Source organism: Brachypodium distachyon, chromosome 4 (assembly GCF_000005505.3).
Source record: "Brachypodium distachyon strain Bd21 chromosome 4, Brachypodium_distachyon_v3.0, whole genome shotgun sequence".
Lineage (NCBI taxonomy): Eukaryota > Viridiplantae > Streptophyta > Magnoliopsida > Poales > Poaceae > Brachypodium > Brachypodium distachyon.
Window position 1 is genome coordinate 22,454,879 of NC_016134.3, and position 22,236 is coordinate 22,477,114.

Below are 22,236 nucleotides of genomic sequence, written 5' to 3' on the forward strand. Positions count from 1 at the left end.
CGAGAGATGGGCCACCGGGAAAGAGAGAGAGAGAGAGAGAGAGAGAGAGAGAGAGAGAGAGAGTGAAAGATCGAGTATGTCACAGAGGGGGGGTGAATGTGACCAGTTTTAAGTTTTCTTCAAAATGAAGACTGAAGACAGTCACAATACTTCAACAACAGAGATTTTACTTAGCAAATTTTAGAGTTGCAGCGGAATGAAGAAAGATGAATAAGTTAAGCAGTAGCAATGAAGACAAGAACAATATGAACAGTTGTATTTCAACAGAAAGTATGAGATTGAGGAACGATATCACCAGAACACGAAGACACGGGGATTTGTTTTCCCAAGTTCAGATTGTTGGCACAATCCTACGTCTCCGCTGAGGGGGCTGAGTCACACAAGACTCGCGGACACACAAGTCCACCCAATCCTCTTGAGCTAAGACCAAAGTCTCGCCCAGTTACTCGTGGTAGATCTTGAGGTGATCTTCGGACCTTCACAGACTGGTTGATGGCGAATCACAAGCTTCGATTGCTCTTCAACACTGACTCCTAGCCGTCAAGGTGATGCCAATCACCAAGAGTAACAAGCTTCAAGTGCTCGGTTAGAGAGGGGATCCCATTCTTCACGCTCAGTTCAGCTCTAAGGGTTTTATCTGATGTTCTTGAAAACAACTCACAGGGGGATCACCACCGAACCCGTTCGGGGTGGGTCGTCTTATATAGCCTTGGCCACGGCCGATCTAGCCGTTGAGACCCATTGGATAAAGTGATCCCTGAGACTCCAGCTCACACTTTATCCCTTTGTCTCACAACGGTTAGATTACGTGGTCAAAACGTAAAGCGACAAAGTTTTTCAAACACATTTGAAATCAGAGTGAAAACTTCACGCGGAAGTTTCTGTGAAGCCTGAAATGCTTCATTCTTCACTCCGACCGAAAACACTCACACAGAAAATGGTTTTCGCTTAAGCTGAACATGAAGAATAGGTTACACCTGAACCAGCTCCACACTTCAAACCCCCCCTTAATAGTACGGCGTTTCTGTACTCAAGTGAAGAAAAAGCTATGGAAATACCTATGAAGAAAACTACTCTTCACGTTCTTCACCATTCTTCACAGAGTTCTTCATACTTCAAATCAGTACCTGCACTTCAATTTTTAGGGGTCATCGATGCTGGTTAAACTAACTCTTCTGAAGAACTAAAACCTAAAACACTCCGTGTAACTCATTAGTTCCTCAACCATGTTGTCATCATTCATCAAAACCCATACAGGGGCAAGGTTTCCCTTTCAGATTGTGCCAACAATCTAAACTTCGGAAAACAAATTCCCGTGTCTTCGTGTTCTCGTGATATCGTTCCTCAATCTCATACTTTCTGTTGAAGTACAACTGTTCTTACTGTTCTTGTCTTCACTTCTACTGCTTAACTTGTTCATCTTTCTTTATTCCGCTGCAACTCCAAAATTTGCTCAGGAAAATCTCTGTTGTTGAAGTATTGTGACTGTCTTCAGTCTTCAGTCTTCATTTTTGAAGAAAACTTAAAACTGGTCACATTCACCCCCCCCCCCCTCTGTGACGTACTCGATCTTTCAGTGATCCTTCTGGATTCTTTTGCAGATCTTCGGATGATGTACTTCACTGCCAGCAGTGCTAGGTTGTGCTTCATTTGAAGCAACAGTTTGTTCTTCAGCTGGGGTGGAGGCTTCGGTTTGGTTAGGTTCTTCAGGTTGTGAAGCACCTTATTCATTATTGATTCCGGATTCACTTTGCTTGATTCTTCTGGACGAATATCACCAATGGCCATCTTTTGGATATTTCCTGAAATTTCTTCAATATCTAGAGACAATGGCAATTGCTCTTCCTGGGAGCCATTAGCTTCATCGAACTGCACATCCTTAGAAATTTCAACAACTTTTGTGCATTCGAGGGATAATCTAAGAAGAAACCTTCGTCACATTTAGAATCAAACTTAGCTCGTATATTCTTCTTGTTGAGGATGTAGCATTTGCTTTCGAAGACTCTGAAGTATGACACATCAAGCTTGCGGTTGGAGATGAGCTCGTATGGAGTTTTTTTCAGGAGTCGATGAAGATATAAGCGATTTGAAGCATGGCATGCCGTGTTGATGGCTTCAGCCCAGAAACGGTCAGGAGTCTTGTACTCGTTCAGCATGGTCCAGGCCATTTCAATCAACGTGCAGTTCTTCCTCTCTACCACCCCATTTTGTTGAGGAACGTGAGGTGCAGAGAACTCATGCTTCACGCCGAACTCATCGAGGAATTCTTCCATCATCACGTTCTTGAATTATGTTCCCTTGTCACTTCGCACGCCTTTGATGGTTACTTCAAATTCATTCTAGGCTCTTCGTGCAAACTTCTTGAAGATCTCAACTATTGTGGTCTTATCATCCAAAAAGAACACCCAAGTGAAACGTGAATAATCATCAACAACCACAAATCCATATGAGTTAACTCCTATACTCATGAATGTAATTGGACCAAACAGATCCATGTGAAGCAACTCGAGAGGTCTTGAAGTAGACATGACATTCTTCGCGGGCTGAGACGCTCCGATTTGCTTCCTAGCTTAGCACACACTGCATAAACGATTATTCTCAAAGGAAACATTTTTCAAGCCTCGGATGTGGTCGGCTTTGCCAAGTTTGTTTAGATTCTTCATGCCCACATGACTGAGTCTTCTATGCCAGAGCCACCCTAGTGAAGATTTTACAACTAGACACGTAGGGGGGGTGAGTATGAGGAGTTTTCGAAATTTACAAGATAGAGATTACCCTTTCTTCGCCCTCTAAAGACAAAAGAGTTATCCTTTTCTGAAGTAACATACACATATGGTCTTGTGAAGCAAACAATTAGTCCATGATCACATAGTTGAGTAACAGATAAAAGATTATATCCAAGTTATTCAACAAGAAGTACTTCATTGATAGACAGGTCATTTTCCTTAGAAAATGCAACTTTGCCGAGACCAATTACCTTTCCCTTACCATTGTCACCAAAAGTGATATTCTCATGATGTTGAGGACCAAGTTCTAAAGAGCTAAACATTTTCTTCTCACCGGGCATGTGATTCGTACATCCGGAGTCCATGACCCACTCCTTTCCTCCGGATGCATATGCCTACGAAGAAAGTTAGGCTTGTTTAGGCACCCATGTCTTCATGGGTTCCTGCATGTTAGTAGAACTTGAAGAACACAAGGCATCACGGAAAAATGCAATGGCAGATTTTGGCACCCAAATTTGAGGTTTGCATGTTCTCCACGCATTATGGTTCCGGTGAAATTAGTTCTCACTTTGTTATCCTTACCCATCTTCAGAATGTAAGATTCATTAACATGGAATATCAGGTAAGCACGTGAAGTATTGGGACGCTTTGAAGCATCTTTGCGAGGATTCAGGTTTCCCACAAATTGAGGAACCTCTGCATACTTCCCTCTTCCCTGGACAAATATTGTAGGGAGATATTGCTCAGGGAGCCAAGCATCACCGTTGAAATTATAATTCCTCTTAAAACCGATACCATCCTTGTGTCGGCGAGGAATTTAAAGACCAAAAATCTGGTTCAAGGTTTAAGTCACTTGGTGACACTTGAGGATACCAGCCTCAATCTGCTTCTTCAACTTAGCATTTTCTTCAACCATTGAGAGATCACTAGGTGAAGGGTTAGTGACAGCTGTGCAAGATTCACCAATAGAAAGTAGTAATGCTAGAAGCAACATCAGGTGAATCAATTGAAGCAGGGAAATCAGTTTGAGTCACGGCATTTGAAGTAGTGATTTGAGGAATATTGTTTAATGAAGAATTGCATTTAAAACATACTTCAGAGGAATCATCGTTTTGAGGTAAGTTGACTAACTTAGCATTGAGATCAAGATTCACAGATTTGAGATCCTCATAAGAGTTCTTCAGATTATCATGGTCGAGTTTGATCGAAACATAGTTAAGACTAGTCAGCATGAACTTTTGTTCAGATCCTTATGAGATTCTTCTATGGCCCGAAACTTAGACTTGAGTCTTTTGAATTCATTAGCCATGTTAGTGTTCTTCTTGATCTCAGTGATAAGCAACTATTCTTACTTCTCAACAATGAACTGAAGTCTTTCATATGTCATGAGTTCAGATTCTTCATTATCAGTTTCATCATTATCACTAGAATTTACTTCAACTTCACTATGAGATGATACCTTAGAGGATTTTGCCATGAAGCATGATGGTGAGTTGCGATCGTCTCCCTCCATCTTCAGATGGTGAATCTGCAGAGTCGAACAGTGAAGTCTTCTCTCTGGCAGATGAAATAGCTATGGCCAATCTGGCGACGCCGTTTTCAGACTCAGAATTAGATGATTCTTCAGACGATGAAGAATCTGAGTTCCATTCACCAACATGTGCTCTAGAGTAATACATCCCCTTCTTCTTGTGAGTAGAGTCCTTATTTCAATCCTCCTTCTTGTGACGGTCATGACTCTTTTTGTGAGGATGTTTCTTGAATCCCTTCTTCTCCTTGTCTTCATCAGCTTTCTCGGACATTCTGCAATGAAGTGCCCTTTCTTGTCACAGTTGAAGCAAGCTCTTTTGGCCATATCAGATTTCTTCCGATGAGCAGATTTCTGATTCTTGGAGGAGCTGGATTCACCTTGAGGCTTCAGTTTGTTTCCAAACTTTCTTCCGAACTTCTTATTGAACCTCTTCACAAACAGAGCAAGCTCGTCACTGAAGTTGGATTTTTCATCAGACGAAGATGAGTTTTCAGATTCTTCACTAAAGCTGATGATCTTCTTGGATGATTTCTTGGCCTTGAGTGAAATGTTCTTCTTCGAACTGGATCCAGGACCATGGATCATCTTCTTTTCTTCCTGATCAAGCTCATAGGACACAATTCTTCCAAGCACCCAGGTAGGGGTTAACTCCTTGAAGTCTGGCCGATACTTGATCAATTCACAGACAGTGGTGTACTCCATGGGAAGAGCTCGAAGAAACCTTCTGTTTTGCATCAAGTCAGTGATATTGTGATCATCAAGAGTATTCAGTTCATTCACAATGGTGCTCATATGATCATAGAGTGAAGAAACAGTCTCATTGGGCTCAAGCACAAGTCTGTCAAACTGACTGATGAGGCGAGTAACTCTAGAATCTTTGACAGGGGTTGTCCCTTCATGGACTTCGGCGAGAAGATCCCAAATCTTCTTGGCATCAACAATGTTACTAATCTTGTTAAACTCAACATCACTGACAGTTGAGAAGATGATATCACAGGTTTTGGCGTTCGCTTGATACTTCTTTAGAGAAATAGCATCATGTCCAGAGATGGGGCCCTGAGGAACAACAACACTGTTTGTGACTGCTTCTCAAGCACAAGGGTCAATAGATATGATGTGAGTTTTAATTCGATTTTTACAAAAAACATAATTAGTACTGCTAAGAACATGTAACTTCCCTTCCTTAGACATACTTCTTCCTCAGGTGGTTAAACCAAAACAAGGAAACCTTGCTCTGATACCAAGTGAAAGATCGAGTACGTCACAGAGGGGGGATGAATGTGACCAATTTTAAGTTTTCTTCAAAATGAAGACTGAAGACTGAAGACAGTCACAGTACTTCAACAACAGAGATTTTACTTAGCAAATTTTAGAGTTGCAGCGGAATGAAGAAAGATGAATAAGTTAAGCAGTAGCAGTGAAGACAAGAACAATATGAACAGTTGTACTTCAAGAGAAAGTATGAGATTGATGAACGATATCACCAGAACACGAAGACACGGGAATTTGTTTTCCGAAGTTCAGATTGTTGGCACAATCCTACATCTCCGTTGAGGGGGCTGAGTCACACAAGACTCGCGGACACACAAGTCCACCCAATTCTCCCGAACTAAGACCAAAATCTCGCCCAGTTACTCGTGGTAGATCTTGAGGTGATCTCTGGACCTTCACACACTGGTTGATGGCGAATCACAAGTTTCGATTGCTCTTCAACACTGACTCCTAACCGTCCAGGTGATGCCAATCACCAAGAGTAACAAGCTTCAAGTGTTCGGCTAGAAGGGGATCCCATTCTTCCCGCTCAGTTCAACTCTAAGGGTTTTCTCAGGTATACTTCAAAACATCTCCTTGGGATCCCTGCCGAAACCGTTCGGGGAGGGTCGTCTTATATAGCCTTGGCCACGGCCGATCTAGCCGTTGTGACCCGTTGGATAAAGTACCTCTGAAGAAAGCTATGCTTCACATTCTTCTCCGTTCTTCACTGAGTTCTTCATACTTCAAACCGGTACCTGTACTTCAATTTTAGGGGTCGTCGATGCTGGTTAAACCAACTCTTCTGAGGAAATAAAACCTGAAACACTCCGTGTAACTCATTAATTCCTCAACCATGTTGTCATCATTTATCAAAACCCATACAGGGGTAAGGTTTCCCTTTCAGAGAGTGAGGATGGAACCATCCGCCGGGAAAGGAGAGAGGGAGGAGAAGGCGCCGGGCGCCGGTGGCTGGCTGCTGGATCTCCATCGTGGGCGATTGGTAGCAGCGGCCGGTAGAGTAACGGGAGTTGGGGAATCGGGATGGGATCGATCCGGATGGCGTGGAGATCGATCGGGTGGCGTGGGTGGGAACTGGGTAAGCAACCTGAATGTTTCGGTGGACTGGGGCACTGGGCCGGACGGCCTTCCTAGGCCTTTCCTGGCCTAGTAGGGGCGGACATGCACGTGGCATATGAATACTTCGGATTTTTCGGGTTTGTTTGGTTAACCAAGACCAGAAACCAAATTGACCAAAATACTTCGGGATTTTTTATTTTCTGGCAGAAGTTTCATGCAGTTTTTCGGTTTTCGGTCTAATCGGTTTCAGTTCTTGATTTTTCGGTTTTTTTTCCATCCTGAGCTGCAGGTGGAGCTGGCGACCGATGGAAAAGAGGAGCAGTGGGCCGGAGGCGGGACCCATGGAACAGTAGCCACCTGGTCAAGATCCCTGGATCTAGGGTTTGACCCGGGTTGATTTTGTTTTTCCACAGAAAATCTGAACAGTAGCCCAGACGCCCAGATGGGCCCCACATCAGCGTAGCGCGCGTCAAATCCGCGACAGAGACGTAGGACCCGCCTTTGGCCACTCCTCCGTCCCTTTTCACCGCACACCCAGTCGCTGACCCCCAGTCCCCACCAATCCGCCGGTCCCACCATGTCAGCGCCTGCACCCAGCGCCGCGCCACTCCCTCATCCTTCATCCTGCTGTTCCCCTCTTTCTCTTCCTCAGAGCCAGCTCTGCCCACGCGGCACGCGCCGGGTGCCTTCTCCTCTGCCGATCCGCTTACTGTTCATGGCGCTCCAATCTTTCCCGATACACCATCTGGAGATCGAGCCGCGTCCCCCGGCCCGGCCTATAAGTAGATCCCCTGCCCTTATTCTTCCCGACACAGCAAGCTCGCCGTTTTTTCTCCTCTCCATGGCCGCGCTCCGCCTCTGCCGGCCACGTTCCCCTCTCGCCTCTCCACCTAAGCCGCCGAAACCGACACGGTCGGTTTCTCCGTAGATTCGCTCATCCGCCGGAATCCTTGGGCGCGGAACCGCGCCTTTCATCGGCCACCTCGTCACCATCTTCTTCGAAGCCGCCGCTCCACTTCGTCTCCGTCCTCGCCGCGCCTCCAGAGCCTCCCCCGCCTCGCCTAGGAGCCCCCTGCGCACCGCCGCGACTCGGCCGACTTAGTGGAGCTTCGTCCCGAAGCCTCCGCGCCCAGGAGCTCCTCCGCATCGTCAACCTCACCGGCCGCAGCAACCTCCTCGTCGCGCTGCCGTTCGGTCCATTCTCCGCCTCGACCAAGCGCACAGGCGAGTTCCGGGTGAGCTAATCTTCCTCCCACATTTCTTGTCCGCACGCCTTTCCTGCTCCGTAGCCGTAGGCCCTAGCGCCTAGCACCGACCATCACCGCCGGCGAACAGAAGCCCGTCGTCGCCGTCCATGGTGGGCCACGCAATAGGCGAAGCCCAGCCACAGCCCCAGCCCCAGCCACCTCCTCAGCCCACTCGACCCTGAACCTGTCAATAGAGTAGTTTTTCTCGTAGTTCTGACCCGACCGGGCCGAATCCATCAGCGGAGCAGCCCAAACAAATCCAGCACCCTTTGACCTTTTTCTAGTTTCCGGGTCTGCAATGTGGCCCCACCTGTCAATAGAGTTATTTAAATCCGAAAAGCATATACTGTCCACAACTTATAAAATACATATCAAATCGTAAAAATATGAAACCAGTTGCATTGGATCACATTTTAAATCTAGTAATTTCCAGATCTATAACATACTGTGGTTGTGTGTAACAAATTTGTTATTTCAACCTTCCATTAAATATTGTAAATTGCATAATAAATCATAGGAGTGTGAGAAAAACGTCAAAAAAAATTTTGTAGTTTCATATTATCCATTAGAATATTCTAGCTCGAAAATATGAAGTATTTATTTTATATTAAAGATATCAAATCTTGGAGTTTAGCCTTCAAATCTCTCAAAATGTATGTTATTTATCTTCTCTTCTATAAGACTCGAACTATGTACTTCCTCTTGCAGTTATTTGTGCGGTGATGCCATATTTTGATCAAGCACGCCATGAAAAATATATGTATGATCTTGGAGTGAATGATTTGTGTTCGAGTTATATAGTCAGTAAGATTATTTACTAACAGGTAATTATGTGTTACTATCGCTACAACTTGTAACACATTTGGACTAACACATGTTTTCATGTTACTATGATATACTACGGTAGCTATAGTTTGTAACATATATGGACTAACACAAACTTATATGTTACTATTGCAATGGTCTTGTAACACATTTTTGGATCTAATCTTGTATGTGTTACCGTCTACTCGTGCAAACGATATAATGTGTTAGTGTTGCTATAAAATAGTTTGTAACATATTTTTCTATGTGTTTCATTATTGTGTTACATAAACTATGTTCTGTTGTAGTGAGGTGTAGGTCCAAGGAGAATTGTGGGTCATATGCCAAGAGGTAGCCATCCGTAGTGGGGTTACTCAGCTGTCTCAGCATAAGCCCGCCACAACCCGATCTCTGGATCAGGAAGTTTAGGGTTTGGGGTTCTCCTCGTGTGACTTGGTACAGTTTGCTAAAGAGCGTCGAATCGAGGCGAGCACCGAGTCCACTTGAACAGACTCATCTCCGGCTGCATTCACAAATCGGTAAGCTCTCCACCTCAATATATGCCATTGGTTGCTCCTGTTCACAAACCATAATCTATTGTTTCGAGCAATATGGTTTCTCGAATACTAAGCTTCGGTGGGACGAACTTGGGTTGCGTGCAGTTCCTTTTTTTGAGGGAGCAGCAAAACCGAAAAGAGCTCATCCTCAGTTCGGAGGAATGAAAATTCGAAACAGATCAGGCGCAGCCCAATCAAATATGCAGGTATGCTTTCCTCGAATCCACTACAAGTCTACAAGCAATTCGACATTACCATCCTAGAAAGCCCATGTGCTGCCATCACTCTGTCGCCAATTTTCTTGACCCAAAATCATATATTCAATAGGATAACCGCACCAGCGCCAGCGCACCTGGATGGACCGACGACAAGGTGCAGATGGGGGAAGAAATCCGTGAGGACAGCGTTCCTAAGAGCGACAATGACAACGGCAACCAGATGAACACGTCCCACGGTGCAACCTCAAGAGGTTCTGTAAAGCTTGTCTACAGCGTAATTGCCAGCTTCGACCAAAAGAAGAAGGACATTGTCAAGGGCATCAGGTTCGGTGGCCTGTTGTCTTTCCCCCAACTCACAAAACTGAACCTCCAATTCTCCAAGTGGCTGTGAACCAGAGTAGATGAACCCACAAAGTCTATAGTTGTTGATAAGGCACGTGTTTACAAGTTTGGTGAGTGCGATGTGCATAATGTCTTTGGCGTTCCTGCTGCTGGGCGTGACGTTAGAGATAAGAGTCTAGATCGGTCAGATGCAGCCGTAAACATTGTTAGAAGTTGTCTTGGAATAAACAGTAAGGAAGGGACATCACTCAAAGCTGCTGAGGCAATTCTACTCAAAGAATACGGTGAAACTATGGACCAGCTAGAAATTGATGCATTCAAGACAGCCTTCATCGTCTTTGTGATGGGGCATCTTTTTCCGCTTACCACAGAACACAACTACTGCAGCATTGAGTATTGGCCAGCTCTGGTTGACCCCAATATGATTGACAGCTTCAATTCGGCAAAATACATAATAGAAGAGTTGTGCAATGCAGCTACCATGCTCAAATCTGATATTAGGAAGCATATATCCGTCTCAAACATGACCGGATGCTCTCTGTTTCTTCAGGTACACAACCCCTAGTACGATGTGTGATGTATAGATTTCCTTTAATCGCTGCCACACAATTAATGTATATTTGATATTTCCAGGTATTTTATCTCGACAGTGTCAAACTGGGTGAACTTAATATACCTGACGGCACTTTCCCCAGGATAAAAGACATAACGATGGAAAAGTTGAAATTGATGATTGCTGCCGATATATAGAATGAATCTGTGTTCAGTCATCTTGCTGATTTTGGTGCATCCCATGTAAGTGCACTGCTTGATCCTTTCATTCTGCTTATTGACTCTGCCGAAATTAAATCTGCAAACCTCATGTTTTGGTCATGATCCTGCCTGCAAAATGCAGCCAAAAATCAGACAAGAGATGAGGAGTGGAGACAAATCACCAGCAACTGATCAAGCTGTGGATGATGCTGAATGGAAGACTGCGAAGAAGCTGTGCCAGATGCTACAGCTCTCCAACGATGTAGGTACCTATTTTATTCAGCGCAGTGCAATGTGCCTATCACCTAGATAATATAAGACAAGCTCATGTGATTCAGTCTAACAGATTTATCTAATATACTGTTCCATGGTAAGCAATGATCTTGAGTTTATTAAGCTGTTTCATTTGGTGCAGGCACAAAGCAACATTTACCAACACTTGAAGAGACGGAAGGAATACCTGATGACAACCTTTTCTCTCTTTTTTGCGGAAACCTTTTCTCAGGTTAACAGCAACTTCTATACTCAACTGGAAGCTATAGCAAGCCAGTTTGGCAAAAACAAATTCAACATGCTTCCAGACGACGCTGCGTTCGACGGGTTATGCCGTGGCGTAGGTATGATTCTTTCGTGGTTGGCGCAATCTTTTTTTATATAGAAAATACAATCGTTCTCATGTTACTTGTTCAATGTATACTACTGCAGGTGTAGGCAGTAGTTACAACTTAGGTCAGGTAGAGTTTGATAGCGATGAGCTGCGTGCAACAAAAAAACAGCGCACAGCAACCAGAGAAGACGAACTGGCCATCAACATCAGCTTCATGGGCCTCCTATTCCAAAGTGACGATTTGCAGTGTGAGCTATCTTTGCAAACTCCGAATGATATACTGATACACCGAGGCTGCAGCATCCGTGCGGATGATGTTGACAGAGTGGAACCCAACATGCCGGTTAACAGCACAGGATTTGCCACGGCAGTATCATCTTCACAGGTGCGCCCATCGGTGGCTCTGTATCAAAACAACAGCTGGGCAGTTACGAGCAGCCGTGAGACTGGTGACCATCACACTGATGCTACGCGGTCAGTTATTGACAGTGTACCGTCATTGGATCTCAGACTGGATATTCTGCATAGTGGGAGTACCATGGCCACTGTCAGCGCAATAGATTGTAACGCCACAGCAGCTCAGTCAAATGATTTGTTGATGAAGACACCGTCAATCGAATCATCAAACACATCCCCATCATACTGGCACCTAGGAGAAGAAGCGAGGAAAATTTCATCATCCAGGAACAAGTTGCTGCAGGACTATTTCGCGTTTGAGAAGGACACACGGTTCACGGATGACATCAACCTTTGATTAGCTGAGCCATATGGTTGTGCACAGGAGCAAAGCAGCAGCTAGGCAGGACGCCGTTTAGTCAGGTTGGGTATAAGCGTGAAGCGAGGCTTGGAAAACGCTGGAGCAGGGTCGTAGCGGCTGTAGTCTTTTGTCTTGACCATGAGGTTCCTTGCATGGTTGCATGGAACTGTTGCTCCCTCTTTTGCTATGGACTAATTTAGCAGTAGGCATTTCAATTCCTGCAGGAATTTGGAAATGTACTTGGCTTACGAACTAGGACCAGTGATACTCAAGCTTATAACTATCATTACCTATAGGGGGGGAGCTGCATAGGCATACCTGATGCATGTGCATCAGGGTAAAAAAAGTTTTTAATGGTAACTATGTGCTTAATAAGGCTAATGCATCAGGTTGACTAGGAAGTGTGCATCAGGTTCACGTCTGTTCCAGCTCCGCCCCTGTTACCTATCATTAACCGCAAAAGAGGCATATTGTCTAAAAAACTCAAAAGCGGCATATCGAAACTACACATCTTTCACCTTCATTAGCCCTTTCCAAAAGGGTGAATCACTCGATGTCCTCTCAACTTGTGATAGGATAAACCGTCAGTTTGAATGGATCCAAATGTCAGAGTTTGGTGATAAATGGGCCAAGGCCCAAAGCTTTTCATACTGCATGTAAACGAAAATTGCCTGCTGAAAATGCCTAATTTTTCAACACCCAAAAGGGTGCTTGTAAAGTGTGTATATAACACACCCATGTTGATGATTCATACAACTAAGTATATTTATCCCATTCTTCCTTACAACCACTGCTCCCCGTTGCATTCCAGCACTATATTTGTAACCTTCTCTATGAGCAGATTCAAGCCCCAAGTGACATTCAGGGTTCAGCCCTACACAGATTCTAGTAAGCTGCTCCGAGCTGGTGCTCCTATCTTGAAATATTACTACAGTACATTATACATTACCTATAATATCTATGATCGAAATACATCACAGAAAAACATATATGTGTATAGCATTACTCCTCAAGTCTCTTCTAACTATATTCTATATATGTTGTTAATTAGCTGAACCATCTTTGTTGTGCGCAGGAGCAAAGCAGCAGCTAGCCAGGACGCAGTTCAATTGGGTATAAGCTTGAAGCGAGGCTTGGAAAAAGCTGGAGCAGGGTCGTAGCGGCCGTAGTCGTTCGTCTTAACCATGAGGTTCCTTGGATGGTTGCTCGAAACTGTTGCTCCCTCTTTGGATGCAGCACTGTAGAAGTCCTGAATTATATATATATGCCAGGTGAGAAAAGCAGTTAAGAATTTACTTTCTAAACATAGTTCGGACAGAGAAGATGCTTGCTATATATATGGACGAATTTAACAATATATGGATTTCAATTCCAGCAGGAATTTAGAAATGTACTGTGCTTACGAACTATACCTTTTGTAGCTTTTGTTCCGCCAGCTCCCTTCCTCCTACGAAGACAACAATGGACGATTAGATCATCGCACGAAAAAACTTAACTTAATCCCTGTTGAGACTAGGAATTAGAAAGATGCGTTACCAATAACACTTTGCCGACCTTCAATGATAGGTCTTCCTTTCTTAATCTACAGCAGACTATTAATTACCAGGTTTGTTTGCAAACAGGAACCGGTCTTAATCATTGAACTTACTGCTCGAAAATTCTTATACCAAAACTAGGTATAATTAGGTGTTACAAAGGTCACAAGAGTCAGTGAACAGTAATTACTTGTAACACAGCGACTAACTGAACACTCACCTTGTCTTTTAATCGAAACTTACAAATAACCAAAAAAGACATCTAGATTTTTTTCCAAACTATTAGGAACAGCAGAACCAACCTGCGGCACAAACCGAAAGCACGATGAGCAGGAGAACAACAATGGAAGCTCTGTCAACTTTTTTGGGGCTCATTTTCTTCTTCTTCTTCCTTCCACCCAAGCTAATCCTCAGACCGACCTCGAACAAAGATGTCTATGAACACTGCATTAGAACAGTACATATCCTGGTTTATATAGATAGTTAGCTGACGAGCAAAGCTCCGATGTTAGCATGATTATCGGTGCGTCCAAAATTCTCCTTAATTAAAATAACGGAAAGCAAAAGCTGGATAACGAGCACTTTGTCTCCATGGTTTCTGAGTGTGCATGCAGAAGCAAGTGCTAGTGCGCTGCTAATATTATCTCAAGGCGTCAAAAGGCGGTTAGTGGAGCGCCTGATTGCTCCGGTTCTTTGAGGCCCTCTGCTCCCTTCCTTGTCTGCCCGCCAGAACGAGTGACAAAAGGAACCACTTGGCATGTAAAGCAGTAAAGGGTGTTGCAGAGATAGATAAACAAACCATGCCGTGGTTTCCGAGTCATTGTGCAGAATTAGTGATGGCACTGTGTTTGCGCGTCTAATTAACCAGGTGGCGCCTAACACAGGAGAGCCATTGTGCTCAATCGATCAATTGTAGGTGCATGACGAAGCATGAGTCACGCTTCGGTCAGGAAATTGAGTAGTGTGGTCACTATTATGCTCGTGGGGTGGTAAGAGCAACTCTAGCAATTGCTGAACTTGGCTGGCCCAAACTGCGCACGTGGTTTGGTTGAGCTGAATTCGTGTATTCAGTTCAGTTGGCAACGGGACAGAACAAAAACGAACCAAGATCTGAAAATTTTGAAAACTAAAGATGCGCGTGTAGATTCTCATCAAATATAGCAACAAAACCAAATCCAATTCGTGAAACAGAACACACGAACACATAGATATAACGAAGTTCATACACTGGATCTAAAAACCAAAGTTCTAAATAAACTTAATTCATACAACACTTATAATAAATAACTAACGCGGAGGGCTTCGTCGCCCGCGCCGGCCTACTTGTCGGTCCTGGAGCGAAGGATGGCCTCGGACACGTCCATGGCGAACTCCTCCGCCTGGCACAGATCCTCTAGTAACGCCGCCCTCTCGGACCTCGTCGTGGCCTCGATGACCGCTCGTCGTCCTCGCGGAGGAGCGACAAGGTCGCCGCCGCCTCCACCCTGGCCTGGTCCAGAATCTCGCGGCGGACACTAAGATAGATTTGACGAGGGTAGCACGACCTGCAGGGGTGAGAAGTCTTCCTTTCCAACCGCTAAGGCGTCCTGCAACTTTGTCAATAAGCTGTTAGAAGTCGATCCGTCGTGGTTTCCTTGTGTGAAATGAAAGGCCAAGATATTTGCATGGGAAAGATTCCTACTTTGCTGGGAAGGAGGCCAGCAGCAGCTGAGATGGTCCCGAAATCTTCCACAATATGTTTAATTGCAGCCAGCTCAGAAGAGGAGGGATGGCGAAGATGGCCGTATCATTTGCATATAGGAAGCTGATTTATCACACCCATGTCGACTCCCAAATTGAGGATCCTTTGGAGAGGGTCAATGCAAAGAACGAAGATCATGGGAGAAAGCGGGTCATCCTGCATGAAGAATTGGAGGCCCCGATTTACCATTAATCAAGAATCTGGACGTTGAAGAAGCAAACAAGGAGCATATCCAGTCTCTTCATTTCTGACCAAAGCCCAATGCCTGGAGGCACTCAATAAGGAATGCCCAGTTATCGGAATTGAAAGCTTTTAAATATATCCAAATTTAAAAATAAGCTTGGGGCCGAATCCACTCACACTACTTCTGCAGAGGGACGAATCAAGTTCAGTTATTTTTTTGTTTTGAAATTTATCGAGTGATGCAGACAGGAGTGATGCAGACAGGAGTTAGAGCTTGAGGGAATAATTAGCAGCTTCATTTGGGGTTATTCCTACAACTTCAATATAGAATTAACTGACGTGGATTTGTATATCCCGTCAGTTAATTCAGGACCGAGGGATTGATATCAACTGTGCGAAGTTCGGGATCATACAAACATGCATACTTCCAAGGTACAGTGTACGTCACAATTTTTGAATGATAACATTTCTTTGAGTAACAATAACAAATATTTTTTCCAAATCCTGGTACATTAATGTTCAAAACGACTTCTTATCCTGCAACGCATTATAGAACTCGGCAGATCAGAGCAAACGGCTCGGTTCAACATGTGATCATAAAAACATCTGCCAGGTAATAAGCAGCAAAAGTATACATCACTTCCTCAACAGACATGGGATATAGGGAAATACTGAAAGCAACATCAAGGGATCTTCGGTAGCACAATTTATTCTTCCTCCTCAGCCTCTTCAAGCCATTTGACAAAAGGCTCCAGCGCTTTCACGAAAGATTGCCTGCCAATTAAGTTATTAGCAGCTTCAAACATATTAACTGACACACTATAAGAGCCTACACACAGCACGCCAAGTATATTTGTCTAACAGGTTACTTTTCAGTAGTTACCTTCCTTTCTGGTTTGAACCCTTACGGAACCAAAGAAGTATGGTATCTTCAGCCAGGACATCTTGGTCATAAAGTGATCTTACAATTTCAGGGAACAGCTTCATCAGCTTAGCATCCTCGTAGCACTGTGTCTGAACCTTGTATATAAGTTCCAGTTCTAGCTTTCCACTTGTGCAAAATGCATTCATAAGACCAGCCCAAGCATTCACCTGTAAATGCAAATAGAAAAGTTAAATGGCCAGTAATTAAACGTCTAACCAGAAATGAATGCTAAGCTGGCCCTAAACTTCATGTTCCAGCCACAACTCATTGGCAGTTTATGTTTAGAAAGCCTATTGACAAAAATATGAACATAAAATACTAACACTTGCCACAACAAAAATAAATAATGTGTTAGTAGACGTGCGCGCGCAGGTATAAAATAAATTTGGTTGGAGATATGCCTGTCACAATCTTGTGAGCACTTGTAAGAAACTAAAAGTCAAAAATATACTCCCTCCGTCCCATATTAAGTGACTCAAATCTGTCTAAATATCAACATATCTATATACTAAAATATGTCTAGGTACATGTAATATTTCGGCACTTAATATGGGACGGAGGGAGTAGACGAAGATATTACCTGCCGGAGTGCTGAATTAGAATTTTGCTGTTGGTTTTTTCCAGACCACTGAACAGCTTCCATCAGCACATCCCACAGCATTCGGACAACTTCTATATCAGGAAATTTAGCATCTTTGACCTGTTGTTTGACAACCTCAGTGACTTCAGATATCTCAGCTTCTTCATTGATCATAGTAGTCAGTGTTGACTTGATCTCCTTGAGTTTGACTTCAAACATTTTCTTATCATTGTACTCAACAAGGCTAGTCAAACCTTCTTTGCTGATGAAAGTAGAAGGAAAACATCAGCACGAAACAAAATAAGCTACGTAACCATGTGCAACTGAAAACATAATAACAGAACTGAAACCAAGAACAAACACTGTCAAACAACTCACGTGAAATGCTCAGATAAGGCCTCAGAGGTTCTCTTTGTTGATGGGAAAAACTCCAGCAAATTGTCCTCCATTTTGCCTTTCTTCAAAAGTCCAATCAGATCATCCAAACTATTGTCCTTCAGATATTCCTTGAAAAATTCAGTAATGAATGAAAGAACTATCCCTTTGGCAACAAGATTGTCCTTGAGCAACGGCTGAAAGACTGTTTCAGGTGGAAGACCTGACAGTTTCTGAGAAAACGCAAGTGCTGTAAAAATTGCAAGTTTCTGCCTCTCATTTTCTTCAAAGAACTCCAAGGACTGGAGGAATTTGCGCATAACATTTTCAAGACTCTTTATCAAGAAAGGCCTCCTCCGTAATGTTTTCTGAATAAAGAGGACATAAGGCACAATTGCTTCACGCTGTGCTGCACAATCAATGAGAGAATATGGGTGGCGCTCTCCTTCTTCTTCAGGTTTTATTGTTCCAGGTTGAGTACGCACTCCAATGAAAACAACCTGCATTTTCTCAAATATTGACTATTTTGCATTGTATGAAGAGAAAAGGCACACAGCAGAACCCAAGCTAACTATGGCACTACAAGAGTAAATGCTGAAACATGAATACTTGAACATACAAATCTCAAATGCCAACAAGAAAAAGGACAAAACCAGCCAAATAATTTTGTGAATGCCAAGGACATCAGCCCCCAAGCACTTGGTCCATCGTCTACCAATATTCTATCATTCAGATAATGTGGATGCCGAATGTAAGCATGTGCATATTTCAAAAATGCACGCATGAATATTATTAAAAAAATTTAATATTGTTGCAAATCTTACAATTCGTGAAGGCGAAAATGCAAATAATACTATAACAGCTAACAATATAAACTATAAAACCAAAAGCAATCAGCGTAGTAAAACTAAACCATCTATCTGGGTAACTGCAAGCAGGCATAATAATACGAAATTAAACATACACAAAAAATGCAGAATGTAGACAGCTCCCTAACCATACCTCAAAGAAGGTGTCACCGTAACGTGAGAAGTTCAGATCTGAGGACTCGACACTTTTGGCAACAAGTTCCTGTCAGGGAAAAACTTGATTTGAGAATTGATTGCTAAGGATAGAAAGTACAAAACATAAACAAAGCAATGTATCCAAATGCCTACGGTTAGTTTAGCTGCAAATTACATAACATACTAGCTTGCATATGAAAATTGCCAGAGTCCAGCTTATTTTCAATAAGCACCCCAGTCTATTATGTACAGTGCAGTTCTTTCATTATTATCACAAATCTAGGATACATACAAAAAAGCTGCATTGACCAATCTAGAGAGTTGACCATATTTCATGAAAGAAGAGGCAAAAGTGCTGATGCCTTTTCATTATCAGTTGATAGGTATGCCAGGCCAAATACAGGTTAGATTTTCTTCAACTACTCTTCTGAACAGAAATAAAGGTGAGATGTCCACATGTTTAAAACCACCTAAATGCATATCATTTAAGAGAAAAGCACAGCTTAGATGTCTATGAAAAAAATTAAGCCTAGCTTGATATCTCTTGTAAGTACTAATAATCGCTTAAATGTTAATAGTATGTCAAACAAGGGCTAACCAGATCTCCAGCATTATCCAGATAAATTTGGACAATTGCATCAGAGAATGATGCAGGGTCCAAAGGAGCCGCGATATTCCGCTTGCGGGTCTTAATCCGCTGGCCTCTGAAATATTTGCATAACACAAAGTTGTATAACGATACAAATAATCATCATATAAGCTCTCGAATCAGGTATGCATAACATGTAGCGTTGACACTAACTGCGAGATGGGCAGTAAATCACAACAATAAATAAGATAACCATGAAAAGCAAATACCATTCATGAGGTAGGAAGTTTCTTATGTTACTGTGAAGAATTACAGCCATGATATTGTGAACAAAAACTTACATAGATGCAACATGAAATTGTTGATCAGGAACTGGCCAATTTGCCTGAAACTATTTCTACCAGATGATTACCAAAACAACTGTTTGTGCACGAAATTTAAAGGATGCTACCTTTTAGCCTGTATAACATATGGAGAAATCTACAGCTTGAACACAGCAAAGAAATCTCTTTGCACACAAGTTACTCAATGAAAATATTTTGGTAAGTGCTAAAAGTGTGATGTGACTCGGAGGACTTAAATGGCATTCTAAAAGTGAATGCAGCCATGTATCACTAATAAAGGGCTTGTTCAAATTGAACAAAAGTACATAACTTTATCTGAACATGGAAGAAACAACCCGAAGGAAATATGGAAAATATATTAGCTTTAGTTAAAAGGTTACCAATAACTATATGGAGTTTGCTATTGTGGGCCTTCATAAAAATTGCCAATGAGCTTAAACTAAAAATAGATCTCACATTGAAGAATGATCATGCTGTTCCACCATCAGTGCTCTGCTGTGCTCACAAAGGAGCAAAACACTAATCGGGCAAGAGAGTAGCACCTAGTGCCTAATGGCTGATTATGCAGAGATATATGGCAGTTATAGGTGGGATAGATTGACAAAGCGGGCACAACAAGATGGTGTTAGGTGGCCTCCTTTCAGAACACCGCTCCATAGTTGATAGCTGTAGACTGTAGTCATTCAATGCAACAAAAGAAAAGATCTCTCCAGTCTTAAGTAGAACCAAGAATATGAACTGAAGATAAAAACAGATGCATCTAACTAACGAAGTACATATGCCATTATGCCTATTGACCACATATCATTGACTGAAGATATCATAGATGCATATAACTATCGGGGAAGCCACGTATCAGGTTAAATCACAAAACCACAATACAGATGTAATTATATAATCTCAACATCTGTAGTGTTAGAACCAAACGATAAGAAAAGTAGACACAAGGGTATAAATGAAAACAAGAGTATTACCCAAGAGTGGGCTTCTCCTTCGAGCTGCAATAAATTCAGAACACAAAATTAGAGTATACCATGAAAAAGATGAAACAAAAAAACAAAATAGGTAGATATTTCTTCTCGACAAATACATAAGTACAGAGACCTGGGCTATCACAAAGAGCAGAGATCATAAACAAGAACAAATCACATAACTGTTCTTTTATATCTTATTTTGTTAATCACTTTTGAGATTCCGAGATCTAATATACCAGTTAATAAAAGTATCTACATCAAATGTAAGACGAGATGAAATCTGATGTTTTCACTAATCCTAGGCTCTGTGTTGCAATAACTCAGAAACAGCTATAACAAAAATATGCAATTCATTAAACCGCGCCTGAGATGCTCAGATATAACATAGACAAATAAAATCAGAGGTTTACACAAATCTTGAGCTGTTTGCAGCTACATGAATAATAATTAACAAACAGCAGTAAAGAAAATCTGAAATAATCAGATGAAATGGAATACTCATATGCGCGAAATGAAATATTCACATGACATCTAGCATGTAGGAAAATCGTAGGCACAAAGGAAACGGTGATATATTTGTCAAATGAAAGTGAAACTAGGAAGAATTATCAAATTTCTTCAGACATTTTAGTCCAGGCATCAAAACGTAAGAAGTAAAAATTCACTAAACCATGGAAATGGAAACAATCACTGCCATCAATGGAAAACTCATAAACATTCTGACGATGGCATCATAATATCAGGGAACCAATTACTGGGCACCGAATCCCTACGCAGCAGCACTGAGGAAACCTCAGAAAAGTGGCAGGAACTGGTAGGAGCACAGAAACTTCATCCAGCGTTGAACAATTCCAACGAACCGTCAAATCCCCTAAACTACCCTAAAATCGAGAAAACCCTAATCATCCTACAAGAAATTTGCATGCCACTGACGTATCTATCTAAACGCACGAACTGGTTTGGCGGACTACTTCACATGGATTAGCCCAATAAAATTTCACATGGCTAAAGAACAGCTGGATCCGATCAAAACCAAGAGCGGAAATGTCGCGCAAACCACCAAATCCAGTCGTTCGAATTCCCAGAATCGCTTGCGCTCATCCCAGAGCACCAAAATCGGGAACTATCGCCACGAAACACAAACAACTAGTATCAACAACGAGGAGAGCCCCTCGGTCCGATCCAGCCCAATACTTCTGAGCTCCACAGATCCGCCGCCGGGCAAACGCACCAACGAAACGAAGGGATCCAAAGGGAGGCGCGCGATTGCGGTCGATCCGTACCTCATAAACAACGATCTAGCACGGAGAGGAGGGGTCGAGGAGAATCGGAGCTTCGACGGGAGGGAGGTCGACGGTGCGGCCGCCGAGGCGAGGGAGGAGGGGTGTGTTGGAAAAACCTAGCTCTCGGGGGTGTGCTGCGGCGGTAGCACACGGGCCGTCGGGCGTCGGGGAAAGAAGAATAAACAAGTGGTGGGGATCGAGTGAGGGGGAGTTACGTGTGGGCTAGGGCGGAAGAGTGCCAAAGGTTCCGGGGCCAAACATCTCTCGGGCTGAATGCAACTGACGAAGGAGCGGTCTGTTGGGCCAAGGCTAAGAGGCCGTTTGGAGTGAAGGATTTATGCAGGATTTTCGGAGGGAAGGGATTTTACATGAACAGCTTCTTCTTGCCCTCTGTGTACGGAGCCTACACATCGCAATTTAAACACACTAGTGAGCCTGCACGTGCACGATTCCCACGATACGTGTCTTTTGAATTTAATTTCTGTATGCTGTTTTTTCGTTAAACCATTTAAATAGTTGTGATTATGCAGGAATGTAAAACTTGCACGTGCAATCTATAAAATCATGAGCACATAAATATATTATAACCACGTACCAAAAGATTACAAATCGACGGAGATTAGAAGGCATAATTAAAATACAAGCAGTTCACAATATTATCCACTATTCTATTAAATTGGTAAACCACCGATGTTTTATGCGGTCAAGAACGTCTCGTTCCATGAGGGTGATATTGTCTACAGCTTCATTGAATCCAGGTCCTGTCCGTTGCCAGGACAAGAACACATAGATCAAACAACTGTTATATTTGGATGCCCTACTCTGTCCGT

At 42.9% G+C, this 22,236-nt stretch overlaps 2 protein-coding genes and 1 long non-coding RNA gene across 4 annotated transcripts; 1 reads left to right on the forward strand and 2 right to left on the reverse strand.

Annotated features, from left to right (window-relative positions):
- Positions 1–7,223: 7,223 nt before the first annotated feature.
- LOC104584557 lies at positions 7,224–12,396 on the forward strand. Of its 2 annotated transcripts, none has more exons than XR_001407743.2 (8): positions 7,224–7,823; positions 8,948–9,178; positions 9,302–9,402; positions 9,524–10,306; positions 10,390–10,551; positions 10,652–10,775; positions 10,925–11,126; positions 11,215–12,396. XR_001407743.2 is itself a non-coding variant. In XM_010239435.3 (8 exons), exons 6-8 carry the CDS (start codon positions 10,670–10,672, stop codon positions 11,868–11,870), a joined length of 960 nt encoding a protein of 319 aa, XP_010237737.1. In that variant the 5' UTR covers positions 7,225–7,823; positions 8,948–9,178; positions 9,302–9,402; positions 9,524–10,306; positions 10,390–10,551; positions 10,652–10,669; the 3' UTR covers positions 11,871–12,396. The 2 variants fall into 2 exon arrangements, 1 of the variants encoding a protein (XP_010237737.1); XM_010239435.3 differs by having other exon boundaries at positions 7,225–7,823; positions 10,652–10,771.
- A 165-nt stretch (positions 12,397–12,561) lies between these two features.
- Positions 12,562–13,872, reverse strand: LOC100829238. Its single transcript, XR_001407744.2, has 3 exons — positions 13,711–13,872; positions 13,286–13,320; positions 12,562–13,122 (listed from the first exon to the last, which is right to left on the reverse strand). It is a non-coding gene; the product is annotated as a protein CASPARIAN STRIP INTEGRITY FACTOR 1 (long non-coding RNA).
- Positions 13,873–15,757: 1,885 nt separating this feature from the next.
- On the reverse strand, positions 15,758–21,583 carry LOC100829539 (protein krasavietz). The gene is made up of 8 exons (XM_003577548.4): positions 21,407–21,583; positions 20,124–20,147; positions 18,815–18,920; positions 18,215–18,283; positions 17,216–17,712; positions 16,838–17,099; positions 16,216–16,424; positions 15,758–16,106 (listed from the first exon to the last, which is right to left on the reverse strand). The coding sequence occupies exons 1-8, from the start codon at positions 21,409–21,411 to the stop codon at positions 16,040–16,042; spliced, it is 1,239 nt and encodes a 412-aa protein (XP_003577596.1). The 5' UTR covers positions 21,412–21,583; the 3' UTR covers positions 15,758–16,039.
- Positions 21,584–22,236: the final 653 nt, after the last annotated feature.